This window comes from Puma concolor, chromosome B2 (assembly GCF_028749965.1).
Source record: "Puma concolor isolate L17-30 chromosome B2, mPumCon1.1.hap2, whole genome shotgun sequence".
NCBI classification, from domain to species: domain Eukaryota; kingdom Metazoa; phylum Chordata; class Mammalia; order Carnivora; family Felidae; genus Puma; species Puma concolor.
The window spans coordinates 36,999,378-37,013,734 of NC_141671.1; the positions used below are offsets into that span (position 1 = coordinate 36,999,378).

Sequence of the window (14,357 nt, forward strand, 5' to 3'; positions counted from 1 at the left end):
GCCAGATGGGTCCGCTTATTCCAGGTCGCAAGCCGGAATTTGGGCCCAGGCATCCCTGTCTCTCCTCAGAGTGCTCTTTCCAGTGGGCTCCAGCTCTGTGACTTTCCACCTTCCTTAATCCCTTCTCTCTGCCGCTCACCAGTGGAAGCAACAATCAGCAGAGGCCTGGAGGCTTCTGATCAAGAGTCTGAGTTTCCAAGGGGGTCTGTCTGCCCGATGGGGGGCAGGGGTGGGGGAGGATTGCGGAGGAGCCTGCAAAGGACCCAGCCACAGATCTTGCCCCTCCGTCCAGGCCCTCCCCTGGCTGCCGAAGACAGCCCTCCCGCTTCCCACTATGTGACACGTTCGCCCACACACTCACCTTGGCTGGAGTGAGGCCTCATTAAAATCACGAGAGGGAGGGAGACACCAGTGCTGCACAGGGCCTGCCAATGACACAGGTGTCCCAAAGAGGGCATGCACAAACCTGCACGGGAATGCAAGCCCCTGTGCACGCTTGCACCCCTCCCCACGCACACCGGTGTCGGGCGTACCTCCAATGTTAGCATTTGTTGTTAGCTCTGCCTGGGCTTTCTCTTCCTCACGACTTGGCTTGTTACCCCCCGCCCCCCAACCCTGGTCAACACAACCCCATCCTCCTTCTTCCTCCCAATTGTCTGCGTACTTTTATTTGAACAATCAGCAGGAAAAGATTCCAAGGCCTGAATTCAAAGCCCTTTCCCCATCTCTGTGATGTATGGTTATAAAAATAATGCTAAGAACAGAAAGTGACCTTTATTTCTAATCTGTAGTCCTTGATGACTTCTGGCTTTGCTTTTCTCGAGAAAATAGTTTTTTTTTTTTTCCTGGTTATTAAAAATAATACCTGTTCATATAAAAATATTCAGGCAATACAGAAAAATCTAAAAACGTGAGTCAGAAGCATCTGAAATGTCATCGCTGAGATAACGACAGATAATCCGGTGAATATTCTTCTGGACTTAAAAAAATGCACACACTTATACACACAGATATTTTTATATGAAAAAATGAAATAGTACTAGGCCTATTTTTTTTTCCTTATCTGCCCTTCTGTCTCAGCAATGTATTATGGACATCTCTAAATGGCAGCCGAGACACCCACTGTGGGGACATTTGGCACTCTGGGCCTCTCTGACTCATGTTTCACTCTTCTTCTCGCTGCCTCGCAGAGGAGAGTTGATTGGTGGGTGGTTCTGGGGGGGGTGGGGGATGGGGACCCTGAGCGCAGGATTCCACTTAGGGCAGCCTGTGTAGATGGAATGAGGCCTTGCAAAGTGCTGAGTCTACTCAGCTGAGCTCTGGCTGGGTCTCATGGGGCCTGAGGGAAATGGAAGGCTCAAAACATTTTTAAAGACCAAAAACTGCTAAAGAGACAGGGTGATGGATTCAGTGGTGAGATTTGCATTTGGGGGGCTTGCCAAGCTGACCTCAGGGCAGGGAGACATGCTGGGTGCTGCCAGGGCCTCATGCTCAGGAAAGATGAATTTAGGAGCAGGGGGTTTGGGAAGCAGTATGGAGAGATGCTTCCACTCAGGGTTGGGGTGACTTCAAGGAGAAGAGTTTCGACTTTTTTCTTGGATTTATTTATACCCAACCTCCTTCTAAAAAGGTGTTATAGTAGCTTTCCACAAAGGACATATGCAAAAAGGTCAGGCAGCTAGAAATAGAAAGTCAGGACCAGGAACAATTTCCATCTGAAGTGGAGGGCTGCATGGAAAAGGGCCCTGCTTCTCCCAGCCCCTGGGGATGAGCTGGTGAGAAAAGCAGAATGACCCCAAATGGGGAGGAAGAAGAGGAAGGAATCTGGTTGATGTGAATGGACGCAGCACCCAAAGTCAAACCTCTAGCTTTGTCTCCAGGTTCTCCCCCTTCCTAAGTTGATGAGCGTGGGTAACCACAGCACCTTTCTGAGCCTCAGTTTCCCCATCTCTAAACACAAAAATAAATATACCTGCCTTATCATAAGTCTAATACAGGGCACTCACTCTTCCTGTAAGTTGCCTGACCTACCTGTATAGTTTACACTAGGACTTGCCCTTGGATGGGGTCACTTTATAGTTTACACACTGTACAACTGTGGCCCTGGGAGCAGATGGTCATCAGAGGAGAGATGACAGAGGGGAGGACCAAGGAGTTACATTTATGGTGCCTGCCAGCCACTGCTCCTCTGAAGGGGGCCAAGTCTCAGCCTTTCTAGAAGCAGCAGGCCATAGGCAGTCATGTTTTATATGCATGATTCCTCCTACCCAGCTGATGAGACCAGGGCTGACCCCAGGGTGGCCAGTCAGCTGGTTGCCCAATGATGCGTTTATGACTAGGCACAAAATGGTGGGCCAGTCCAACCGGCCCTTTCTCTAGAGAGGCTGAGTCAGTGATCGGGACTGAAGGGGAGCTGCCATTGGAAAGTTGTGAAGGACAGTTGGAGCTGGAGAGGCTAATGTAGGAAAGTCAGGAGAGGAACCATGTGGGCCAAGCGGAAAGTGAAGAAAGGAAAGTGGCTGAATCACTCCAGGGTGCTTATCTATTGCTGTTGTAGCAAACTACCCCCAACCTCAGGGGCTTTAAATAATAATTATTTTATTTATATCCCTTGATTTTGTGAGTCAGGAATTTGGGCAAAGCTTGGCTCGATGAGTCTTCTGTTTCTTGTGGCGTTGGCAAAGGTATTCAGCTAGTGGAAGGTCCGTTCTGAATGGTCCAAGGCAGCTCTACTCCCATAGCTAGTGCTTTGAGGGGACAGGGGGATGGCTGGAAGCCTGAGCTCTACTGGGACAGTCAACTGGAGCCCTTCATGTGGTCTCCCCAGCATGTTGGTCTCAGGGGAGTTGGACATCCTATGTGGTAGTTCAGTGCTCCCAGAGAGAATGTCCTAAGGGGTCTTGGCTGAAGCTTCAAGACATCTTCATCTCACAATGTCATATTCTACTGGCCAAAGAAGCCACTAAGACTAATACAGATTCAAGAAGAAGGGAATTAGACTTCCCCTCTGTAGGTAGGATAAGGATCTGTGGCCATTGTTACAGGTGAAGGGTCATAAACTCCTAGATCATCCTTGAATCCAGAATGCCATCTGGTTCAAGAATCCCATCCCTCTCACACCTCTCGTGTTTGGATTTCTGAGAGTGGCTGTCCCCTTCACTATGTATGTCCTTACAATAATGCTCTTGTACTTGAGTGAGCTACAGTGGGTCTCTCTCTTGCTTGTACACAATGAGCCAACCTGACCAAGTGGTGGGTCCTCGGCTCTTAGAAGAAAAATCCCAAGTATGGCAACAAAAAGTAATCCCAGATATGATCTGATAAAGCTGGGATAGGGAACCCCTAGCCTTGTCACCTTTCTGAGCCTCACTTTCCCCATCTGGAGCATGGAAGTGAAACTATTTGCTCTATTTACCTGAGTCATTGTAACCAAGTAATGTGAGACTCTTCCTGTCATTTGCTTGATCTTGCTGTAGTTTGTATCATGACACCCGTGCCCTTGATTTGGAGTCACTGCACAAATGTGCACAGGAGAGTGAATTTTCCTCGTTACTTCCTGCCCCTGTGATGTAGGCAAGCTATTTCTCCTAAGGAAAACAGTGATAGATGGTTGAAATTAAGTGACCTTTAAGGACCTCTCAGCTCTGAAATTCTAGGATTCTAGGAGGGTCTGGGAAAAAGGACAAGGTTGGTACAAAATGATTCAGGGGCAAGTGGGCAGCTCATTGGTGGTGAATGATGGAGGCAGCCCCAATTGGAGTGCATAGTGGGGATGATGGAGCCAGGAAGGAACCCAGAGATTGTGAGGGGAGGATTGTGAGGGGATCGGGTAGGGGAGCAGAGGAGGGACAGTAGGCCGGGGTGCCGAGAAGCAAAAAGCCAAGTTCATACGGTGGTTGACCAACTTTATTCCTCCTTCTTCATCCTCCTCCCCCTTCCTTGAGCCTTCTATGGTTTTCAGCCCTCTAGGCCTGCACATGCTGTGTTCCCTCTGCTTGGAAGACCCGCTCTGCCCTGGTAGGCCAACCCCAATCATTCGTTGGGTGTCTCCTAAATGCCTCTTCTTTAGAGAAGTCATCCCTGAATTTCCAACCCAAATAAGAACATGCTCTTACTTTCTTTCACAGCCTTAGTTGTATTGATAATGATGTGCTTCCTGGTGTAATGATTAGATTAGTGTCCATCTCCCCCACTTAGCAGAAGCTTCCACGAAGGTGGTATTTGGCCAGTGTTTCTTGAAGGAATAAATGAATGAGGACACTGAATTCATTGGGCTGGAGACCGGAACGTAGGTTCCCACTGTCGGGGAGGCAGAGGAGGACCCATAACGGCAGGTGGCAAGGAGAAAGGCTCTTCCCCCTGACCTGAAAAGAACCCCAGCTGCTCACTAGCGCCCCCTCCCGGCCCACCTGCCGCCCCACACACAGCCGGACCCGAAGCACTAGAACACTGCAGCTTTATTTATTGAAACATCCGCGTCCGCAACTAGAGGTTACATTTCGGGGGGCTTGGGGGTGAAAGAGGAACAAAGGGGGGGACAGAGGCTGGGGTGGAGACAGAGAGCAAGGCAAAGGGGTGAGGACGGGGTCGTGTGACTACAACGACCCCAATACCTTTCACCCAATAATGAGGGTCTCCTGTTGTGCTTTTACCTTGGTGGTGGGGTGAGCCTGGGCATGGAGGGGTTGGCTTTTCTCTTAAGTCTATGAGGCCTCAAGGCTGGAGCAGTCCCCTCCTTCCCCTGCCCCTTCTGGGTTGGGGATAAAGGCCTTGGTGAACTGGCCACCTGGGGCAGGAAGGGTGCTTGGAGGCCACAGGGGCAGAGGGCCCTGCAGAGTCAAGCTGAGATTGTGATTATGGGTGCGGTGGTGGGGGGTGGGGAGGTGCCAGGAGGGCGGGCACGTCTAGCGGAGCCCCTGGGAAACGAATGCAGGTGACATGAGGGAGGGGTGATGGTGGACAAGTGCCATCTCTCTGACCTCAGCTTTCTCACCTGTACAGTGTGGGCACTGGATTAAATGGTCTCTGAGGTCCTTTCCAGCTCTAAGGGTCCAGGGATCTCTAGGAAAGAGTGGTCCTTCTACTCCAGCACATACCCTCACACCTATTCACACGCCTCACACACACATTCCCTCACACACATTCATATGCACACCCCCCACCCTCACTCTCACAGACACACAGCCTCACACATAGCACTGACTCAACAGAAAGGGGCGTGCTATCTTGCCTGTGGAAATGAGGAAGGCTCCCCAGAGCCCAGAACCTCAACCAGGGGCCCCACAGGGACTCCCCAGTGCAGGCTCATTCACCCCATTCCTTGGGACAGACCTTGGAACCCCCCCCCCCAACCCCCTCGAATCCAGGGAGAAGAAAATACAAGAATTTGTACACTCTCACCCCTGCCCTCCTGGTCCTTAGGGTTAAGTCCACAGGGTGAGGACACAAGGACACACTGACCTTCATTCGGAGCCCAGGCTCATGTGAAGACAGAGGGCAGGGAGGGGAAACAGTCCCTTCTGTCTGGGAACCTGGGCAGTAGCTAAAGCCTGGGTGGGCAGAGGGATGCAGCTTTCACAGGGCACCCAGGCCTGATCTGGGGTGGGAGGGGCGGTGGCCTGGGATGAGAGGCCAGAATTTGGGGCAGGGAGGGAGCACCTTTCCTAGAGCAGGTGCCCAGTCACATCTGTACCAGCACCCAGAGACAGAGCAGTCTGGCTGCCAGCAGGAGGCAGTGGCCAGCAGTGTGACACCCTCGGGGCTGTAGAGCACAGCTTCCAAGGCTGGCTCCACCCCAACTAGCCATGTGACCTTGGGCCAGCCCCCCCACCCCTGCTCCTATCCATTTACAAGGTGAGGGGCTCAGACCTCTGAGGCCCACCCTGGCCATGAGAGCCTGAGCCAGCGAGCACAGGGAGAAAGAATGAAAGGGAAAGAGGTGGCAGAATATCCCGGAGAAGGCAAGGTGGGAGGGGCATTCCAGGAGATGGGCGTGTGGTCCGCAGGCTTAGCTGAGACTTCCCCTCTCCTAACTGTACAGCACCGGGCCCTAGGGGTCTCCCCAAAACATCAAATCAGGGGCAACAGGGCTGAACAAACCCCAACACCATGAGGGCTGACCCTGGACTCCCTGTTTTAAGGCCACAAAATGCCTCAGCCACCCTGACCCAGAGGGCGAGACTGCCCCAGGGGGAGATGCACTGGATCCTGCCAGCCTGGTCTCCCCTGGGCTGGGGGTCTTGATGGGCCACCTACCAGCACAACGGTGCTGACACCCACAGGCACTCAAAGACACACACAGCACAAGTGACACTGATACAGAGGTGCTGAATCACAGGCACACACAGATGCACAAAGACACTCCTTCTTTGCAGACCCCATCTTCCCCCCGCCCTCCCCCCACACCCACTGACTGGCACACTCTAAGTGCTCTCATCACACACTGTTAATGCTAATACACAGTGACACCCACACTCCCTGCAGACCTGCCTGCATGCACACACACACACACACACACTCACACACACCAGCCTCACCCATCCACACGTGAGGACCCAGGACCTCAGTGTCCCAAGGAGGAAGTACCTGGTGCTTTTCATCCCTGGCTCTCCATACCCACCCCAGCAAGGGCACAAAGGAAGCACTTGGCAGGTGATAGGCCACTGGTTCCCACTCCTGGGTTCTTCTGGGGAGCTTTTAAACATTTCTGATGCCAGGCTGAACACCAGCCCAATCAAATCAGAACCTCTGGGGTAGGACCCAAGCATCATAGCTCTCTAAAAGACCCTCGGGTGGTTCTCTTCTGCAGCCAGGGCTGGGAACCACCGATTAATATCATCCTTCCCGCTGGGCAAAGCCTGCTGTGGTTTCCATAACAGGCCCACTTACTTGTGCTGGGCGTTGAGGTTGGGAGCGGGGGTGGGGGAGAAGGTTGGAAGGCTCAGAGGAGGAGCTCACAGTCTAGTCGGGGCAGCAGACCCTGCACAGATGGGACAATTAAGGAACAATACCCAGCCAGCGCGATGGAAGTGTGTTCTGGGAACCTGGAGCCACTCGTTTCGGACCGAGGCCTCGGCTGGGCCAAGAAGGCAGCCGGGCTGGTCAGGCGTCAGAAGGCCCTGCTCCAGGCCTGGCCCAGCCCCCTGCCAGCTGTGGGTGATGATGATCACACAGGCCTGTCCCCTGGTCCCCTGCCTGCCTCTTGGCATTGCGGTGCTGCCCCTTCTGGGCAACTGTCCCTGCAGAATGCTCCAGGTGAATCCCTGTGACAACCCCCACCAAAGGTGCTTGCATTTCAATAGGGTCATCTGTAAACTCTTTGTCATCTAGAGGGGATGAAAGGTAGAAATTCAGGCGGTGGCAGGCAGCTTGAGACTACAGACTAGGGCCGGAAGTGGTATATTCCACCAGCCCCCTACAAACACTCGTGTCCCCCTGAAGGCTGACGTGCATGCCGACATCCACAGGCACTCACTGAGACAGGGTTTAGACCTGGCCTCACAGACAGATATGTGTAATTGCACATGCGGACTCATATTTGCACACACTGCTGCCCAGAGACGTCCCCACAGTGCTACACAGACACAGATCGGCCCACGCACGTGCACACATGTGCGCACACACACAGCCACACGTACGCAAGCGTGAAGGCTCACCCTGGAAAGAGCTGGTCCTCATCTCCCCCATAGACGGCTGGTTGGGGTCTCACGGGTGATGTTGAGAAGGACAGGTCTAGATTCCACCCTGCCCATCTAGGTTCCCATCCCAGAACCCAAGGACAGGGAGCCCTTTCATGGATCAGGGCATGAGCTCGGCTCCCAGGCAACATGGAGGCCAGCAACTGCCCCACCCTCTGCTGCTGCTCTACAAACCACCACACCGCCCGCCCCCCTTCACTGACCCTGGGCAGGGAAGGGAGCAGCCAACTAGACAGTGCTTTGCAGGGGCACCCCCTCTATGTATACCCTCCTATCCAGGGCACTCCTTCATGCCAAGTGTATAAGAAATGAAGTTTCCACTCTATTCCCAAATGCCATGGGGGCACAAACTCACAAAAGCAGGCTTTCTCCTCTGCCCCTCTCAAAGTCAAGCCTCACCCCAGAAAACAGCCGGCCTCCACCCCTCCTGGCTCCTCGGAGACGCAGGTGGGTGCTGAATTCAGGCCAGCTGACTAGGGTGGGGACTGTGCTCTCAGGAATCCAGCTCCTCGTAGGGTGGGGTGGGGGTTGGATGGGGTAGAAGGGAAGGTGTCAGTCTTCAGACTGCCCAGGCCCAGGACCCTGTGCTGGGTCCCTTCAAAAGGGTACATCGAGGTGAGATATGACGTCCAAGGAACAGGTCAAGGGATCAGGGTGACCTGGGATCTCCACCTTCCAGCTCTCGCCCTGTAAACAGAGGTGCGTGCAACAGGTGCCTGACCTCCCTCGCCATCACCTGCACGGGGACATTCACGGAGCTCACAAAGTACCCCCTGGCCTCCTTTGACCCAGGCCTCCCCCATCCCAGGGAGTCCCAGAGTCCAGCCAAGGGTGGGGCTCCTGAGTCTGCTCCTCTGCTGGCTCCCGTCTGGTAAAGCCACTGGGCCGGGGCTCAGCCTTGAGTTAGGAATGTGGGAAGGTCAGAAACACGCCACAGGTGCAGTTGGACAAGGCCTATGTGGCGCCGAGGTCTCTGGGGTGGTGGACGCCATTCGGGCGAGTCCCTTGTCTCCGCAGAAAAGAAGGTGCTGGCAGGTCGGATAGAAACTTGTGCTTTAATATATCTCTGTGTGTGTGAGTGTGAGTGTGTGAGTGTGTGCGTGTGTCAAACGACTGTCTCCGGGGCCTCAGCGCCGGGCCTCTGTCCTTGTTCTCTGCTCATCCTCGCAGCCAATGCAGGCCCCCTCCCTGGCGGGCCGGCCCTGCCCCTGGGCACCCCGGCTGGCGGGGGTCAGTCTTTGGTACGATGCGGACACTTTGGTGTGCCGGGGGCCGGGTGGGGGGGGCCACGCAGCTCTCATCATCTCTGCAACGCCAAGAGGAAGATGACCATGGGCCCCCAGAGCTGTGGGTGGGGCTGGCGGGGGGCTCCACTGCCTGGCATCACCACCACTGTGACAGGAGAGAAAAGGGAGACAGGCCAGGGCTCTGATCAGCTCAGCATGTCAGGGACTAGCAGGCTTCCCCCTCTCTCTGGGGGACCTAAAGTGAGACACTGCCCTCACTGTGCACAGACATACTTGTAAGCACAGACGTCTGGTGGCGTGGGGTGGGGGTTAACTTTGAGCCTGAGAGGGTCCAAATCCTGGCTCTGCAGCTCACTAAGACACGGAGCAATTCGCTGGCCTCAGTGGGCCTCAGTTTCCCCATCTGTAAAATGAGTCTAATAGTAAGTGCTACCCCAGAGGGCTGTCATCAGGGTTAAATGAGATCAGATACATGTAGGGCTTTGTACTTTGCCTGGTACATGGTCATCACTCAGCAAATTCCAGCTGTTATAACTGCAAACACCTGGCCCTGGGGGGTGGGGCACATGTTCACATCTGCACCCACACATACCTGGACGCAGACACAGGAGGCACTCGGGTACTGTAAATAATTCAGTAAGTTCACAGGAGGGCAGAGGTTAGTCTTCTCCTTGCCCTACATATGCCCCATAACCTGAGCCAACGTGGAGCCCAAGGTGGGTACCAAACACACCAACACCTGCTCACATAGTCACTGACGCACGCATCCCACCACCTAGTCACTCTGAACCACCATTCAGACACCAGCACCTTCTCCTGATACGGACAGGTGCCTACCTACCCAGCTCCCCATAGATTCGGCTCCCCCTACCCCTTCCCATCTGGCACCTTTGTTGGGATCCATCTGCTTCCGGGGACATTCTCCCTTCTTCAGCGTGACGTCATCTATGGCAATATCCCCCAGGTAGCCAGAGCCTCGAACACCCTCAAAAATAATCTGGGGCGGGGTCAGAGAGCAGGGATTAGGGGTGTTCTGCCATGCAGAGCCCCCAATCCCTTCAGTCCACTTGAAAGCCCCCCCTACCCTGCCTGAGTTTCTCCCCAGCTCCCCAGAAAGAGCATGAAGTCCTCCTAAGTGCTCCCTGGTCAGAGCAATGGCCCAAGGGCTGGGAGAACCTCGGGGGCCCCCACACCCGGTGACTCACCTGGAAGGGCCCACTGGGGTTGATGGGCACATGGGCTTGCTGCCACACGTTGCCCTTATTGCCACTGAGGGACCAGGCGTGCGTGTCCAGGGCCCCTTTGTTCCGGGACCGCACCAGGAGGTTGAGGGAGCCTGTGGTGGGTATGAAGAGGAGGGGGCAGTGAGGTCTGGACAAGGACACCCCTATCCTTCCACATTCCCCAAACCCGCCTCTCTGCCACTGCCCACAGCACCATCCCAGACTGGTTCACTGTCCCACTTTCCCGGGGGAGGGACCTCCACACAGGAAAGAGAAGACAGCAGCACGGCTTCAATTCATTGGGACAACTTGCAAATTTTCATTCATTTCTTCCCTTCCTTTCTTTTTTTTTTTTTTTTAATGTATATTTATTTTTTAGAGAGAGAGAGACAGAGCGTGAGCAGGGGAGGAGCAGAGAGAGAGGGAGACACAGAATCCGAAGCAGGCTCCAGGCCAGCTCTGAGCTGTCACCACAGAGCCCAACGCGGGGCTTGAACCCATGAACTGTGAGATCATGACCTGAGCCAAAAGTCAGTTGGACTTAACCAACTGAGCCACCCAGGTGCCCCCTCCCCTTCCTTTCTAGTCAACCAATCCTCCCCCCACCCCGGCATACACACACACACACACACACACACACACCTTCCTCCTCTCAACAGTGGAGTTATCCCAGGGCGGCAGGGCCTATGACTGAGCACAAAGCAGGATTCCCAAAGCACACAGTGCATACCCCTGGCAGGGCATGATACATGGGATGATTTCTGGAGGCATGGGGATGGACTTTAAAATTTTTAAGTTTTCAAGAAATGAATAAAGCCAGTCCTTCCAACTCACAGTTTCTCTAATACTGATGCTTAGGACAAAGCTAAGACAAGAGGAGTGAGTTGCTTTAAAGAGAGATGTTAGTATTTGTGCTACACAGCCATGGTAAGCACAGTGAAAGTAAAATTTTGAGGGCATTAGACGGAGGGTGCTGAGGCCCATTGCCCACAGCCACAGAGGCCTGGAATTCTGGAGGTGCTGGGGGCCCCGGAAAAGAAGGAGGGAATCATGGCTTGGCTAAGAGCACCCAGGCGATGTCATGCCCCTTCCTGGCTCTTCCGGCCCACCTCAAGCCCCCAGTGATGTGAAAGACCTGGCTCAGAGGGAAGGGGAATCAATCTTAGACAGTGCCCGGTGGCTGGCATTTCCATGGCGCTGCCCACAGACAAAGGCACACCATCTGTGACACCAGATAGACAGACCCCCGGTGGGAGAGAGCCACCAAATGTTACCTGCCTGAGATGAAAGGAGTTGGCTTAGACTGAGGAGAGCCAGCGAGACACAAGGTCTGGGGACAGCTGGTGCCCAGAGCTGCCAGGTGGGGTAGCAGAGGAAGGGAGAGGAGGGAACTGGACAGCAAGAAACACCCCCTCCCAAGCAGCAGAGCTAGGCCTGGGTGGGGACCCTCACCGGCAGATGGGGCCACGACAGGGCTGCAGCAAGCTTCCAGGGGGCCAGGAGGCAAGCCCCAATACTTTTCAGGCTCCTCACCAGCTCCAAAGGGGCCTTTCTCTCTTCCCTGTCCTGGAGCTCTTCCCCCTGTTCCTATCCCCCTCAGTCTCCACCTTTTCTTCTTCCTCCACCACCCTGCCCCCAGGACACTAATGGGGGAACCCCTCCTTTTTACTACTTAAACAAAAATTGGGTTTCTGTCCTCTCCCCCGAGCACCCCATCATCTCCAGCATCTCCCCTGCTCGGGGGGCTTCCGGACCGCCTTTCACAGGGATCAGCCAGGGCCCAAGACCTTCAGCCTCCCTTAATGGTGGGCCTGCTCACTTCATTCTTTCCTATCTTCCTTGCCTCCTGCAAAGCCAAAGCGGACTACATGCTGGAGCCTAGACATACCCCAGCTTTCCAGCCTCTGGGCTTTTGCTCAGGCTTTTCCAGCTGCCTGAGACTCCCTCCCCTACCACATTCCCCTGGCCAAATCCTTCTTGCAATGTCCTCTCTTCCAAGAAGTCTTCCTAGGCTTGAGTTGGGAGCCCTCTATGCGTCCTGTGAACCCTGGGTCCTTCAACTGCAGCCCTCCAGGCCCAGACCACTCTCTGCTCTGTGGTGTGATAGTTATTGGGATTAACATCTCCTCCTCATTTGACTCTTTGAGGGAAAGTCTGCATCAAACTGGTATTGGTTCTCAATAATTAAATGCTGACTGAAGAACCTTTCATGACTATACTCACAACTGAAAAAGGACTTTCATAGAGCCTCATGGTTAGAAGTTACTTTGGGTTCATGAATCTCAGACCTCCCTCTCATTCATTCATTCAACTAATGAAGCACCACTATGTGCCAAGGGCTGTTCTAGACACTAGAGATACATCAGTGAATAAGACAAAGACCCCTGCCTTCCTGGAGCTTACATTCTATTGGTGATGGGCACGATAAAGATAATAATGCAGGGAAAGGAATAAAGAGGTATTTCAGTTGGGGCTTTCAGGGACCTCTCTGAGGAGGAGACCTTGAATGAGGGGAGGAGAAGAATGTTCCAGTCCAGGGAACATCATGAGCAAAGTCCTCTAAGGCAAGAACCTGCCCTGAGTATTTAAAGGAAAGCAAGGAGCCCAGTGTGCTCAAGCTGAGTAGGAGCCAAGGGGGAGAGTGGCAGAAAATGAGGTCAGAGAAGGAGGCAGGGACCGGATCAGGTACTGGAGGCCTAGAAAATATGGTGATGAAGAGGGCAGAGCAGGGCAGGAACATGACATGGGACAGGGGGCCCCTCCATGGCATCCCTACTGGAAAGTCCTCCTGTCCAGATCTGATGCTTACAGAGTCTTCCTCAGGAAGGCCAAGTGGAAACGACAGGCCTGAGCAGCGCAGGGCTGGTCGCCCACCCCACCTACCCCGCAGGAATCTCCCCACAAATTCCAGACCCAGCCACGAGTGCAATGGTCTGGGTGGATGGTCTGGAGGCCCCAGTGGACGCAGAACCTTCCCTCCTACCCCGTCCTGGCTGATCAGTTCAGCATGACCCACTACCTTAGCTGGGGAGACTTGTCCATAAAGAGCCATTAGGTCTACTCTTGCTTAAAGTCACTTCCTCTACTGTGAAACTTTCTGTGGTCCGATAAGGCATGATCCCCAAGATGTACAGTTCAGAGGGAGAAGCAAGACACAGAACAGTGTGTATAAAAGGGGGCAAAATCAAACACACATGTACTGGCTTCTGTAGGCATAAAGTGTTTCTGGAAACTTGCCCCCAAGTCCAAGTGCAGTGGTTGCCTGTGGGGAAGGGTTCTAGGCAGCAGGAGGACTGAGACGAGCAGGGGGCTCTCATTATGTACCTTTCGTACCTTTGACCCACGCAAAATACATGGCCTGTCCCCTAAATAAGTGGACAAACAAATAATAAAAATTTTAAAGACTGTCACTTCCTCAGCAGAGTTTTCCATAACTCAGCCCCCACAGTCAGTCCCTGTTACCAGCTGTCTTGGCCCCTGTCTTGCTGCGGACATGTGTCACAGTGGCTGCTCAATCTTATCTGCTGCAATTAGCTGTTCAATGCCTGTCTCTCCCACTTGACTTCGGGTGTCCCGAGGATGGGAACTGGTCGGTCCTGTTCGTAGCAGCACCTGATGCCTGGCCCCAGAGCAGGAGCTCTGGAAGCGACGGCTGAATGATGAGTTCGTTGATTAATGTGACTCTCCTACCATCTCTTTCCAAGGGCAAATGTACACCCACACTTAAGAAGCAGGACTTCCCCTCATTGCTCACAAAACAGCACCCTCCCAATTCTGTGTTTAGGGCTTGGGGGAGGAAGACAACTCGGGTTGCTGTGTGATCTCGGGGAAAATGCTTAACCTCTCTGATTTATATGGTAACACCGCCCTCACCTGTTTGTTGGTTGTGAGAGATAATGAGACCACGGAGACAGAGCTCCCAGAGCTCACCCGGCGCCTGACAGGCACTCAATACATGCAACCTCTTACCTGTTTTCTCCGTCTCCTCCAAGACTTGCATGTTGTCCGGCTGGAGCCATTTTCTTTGCAGACTCAGGAAGCCTTCATCATCTCAGAACCTCAGACAAGCTGGCTCTGCCTTCCTCCCTTGCCCAGATTCTGCCCACGCCCCCTCCAAGGATATGTGATTCAGCTAAGCTGGGAAGCCCAGGCCTCACATGGGCCAATACCCAGCCTCCTGTGGACTCCCT

The 14,357-nt window shown here is 53.8% G+C and overlaps 1 protein-coding gene across 4 annotated transcripts in view; it reads right to left on the reverse strand.

The window, feature by feature from the left end:
- Window positions 1-8,733: 8,733 nt before the first annotated feature.
- Window positions 8,734-14,357, reverse strand: part of MDGA1 (MAM domain containing glycosylphosphatidylinositol anchor 1) — a 56,608-nt gene continuing 50,984 nt past the window's right edge. For all 4 annotated transcript variants that reach the window (XM_086706741.1, XM_086706742.1, XM_086706744.1 and 1 more), the window contains exons 15-17: window positions 10,150-10,280; window positions 9,833-9,941; window positions 8,734-9,089 (exon numbers count right to left, since the gene is read on the reverse strand). In XM_086706741.1, the coding sequence (XP_086562867.1) occupies window positions 8,998-9,089; window positions 9,833-9,941; window positions 10,150-10,280 (332 nt within the window). In that variant the 3' untranslated portion in view covers window positions 8,734-8,997. The remainder of the gene's footprint in view (window positions 9,090-9,832; window positions 9,942-10,149; window positions 10,281-14,357) is intronic.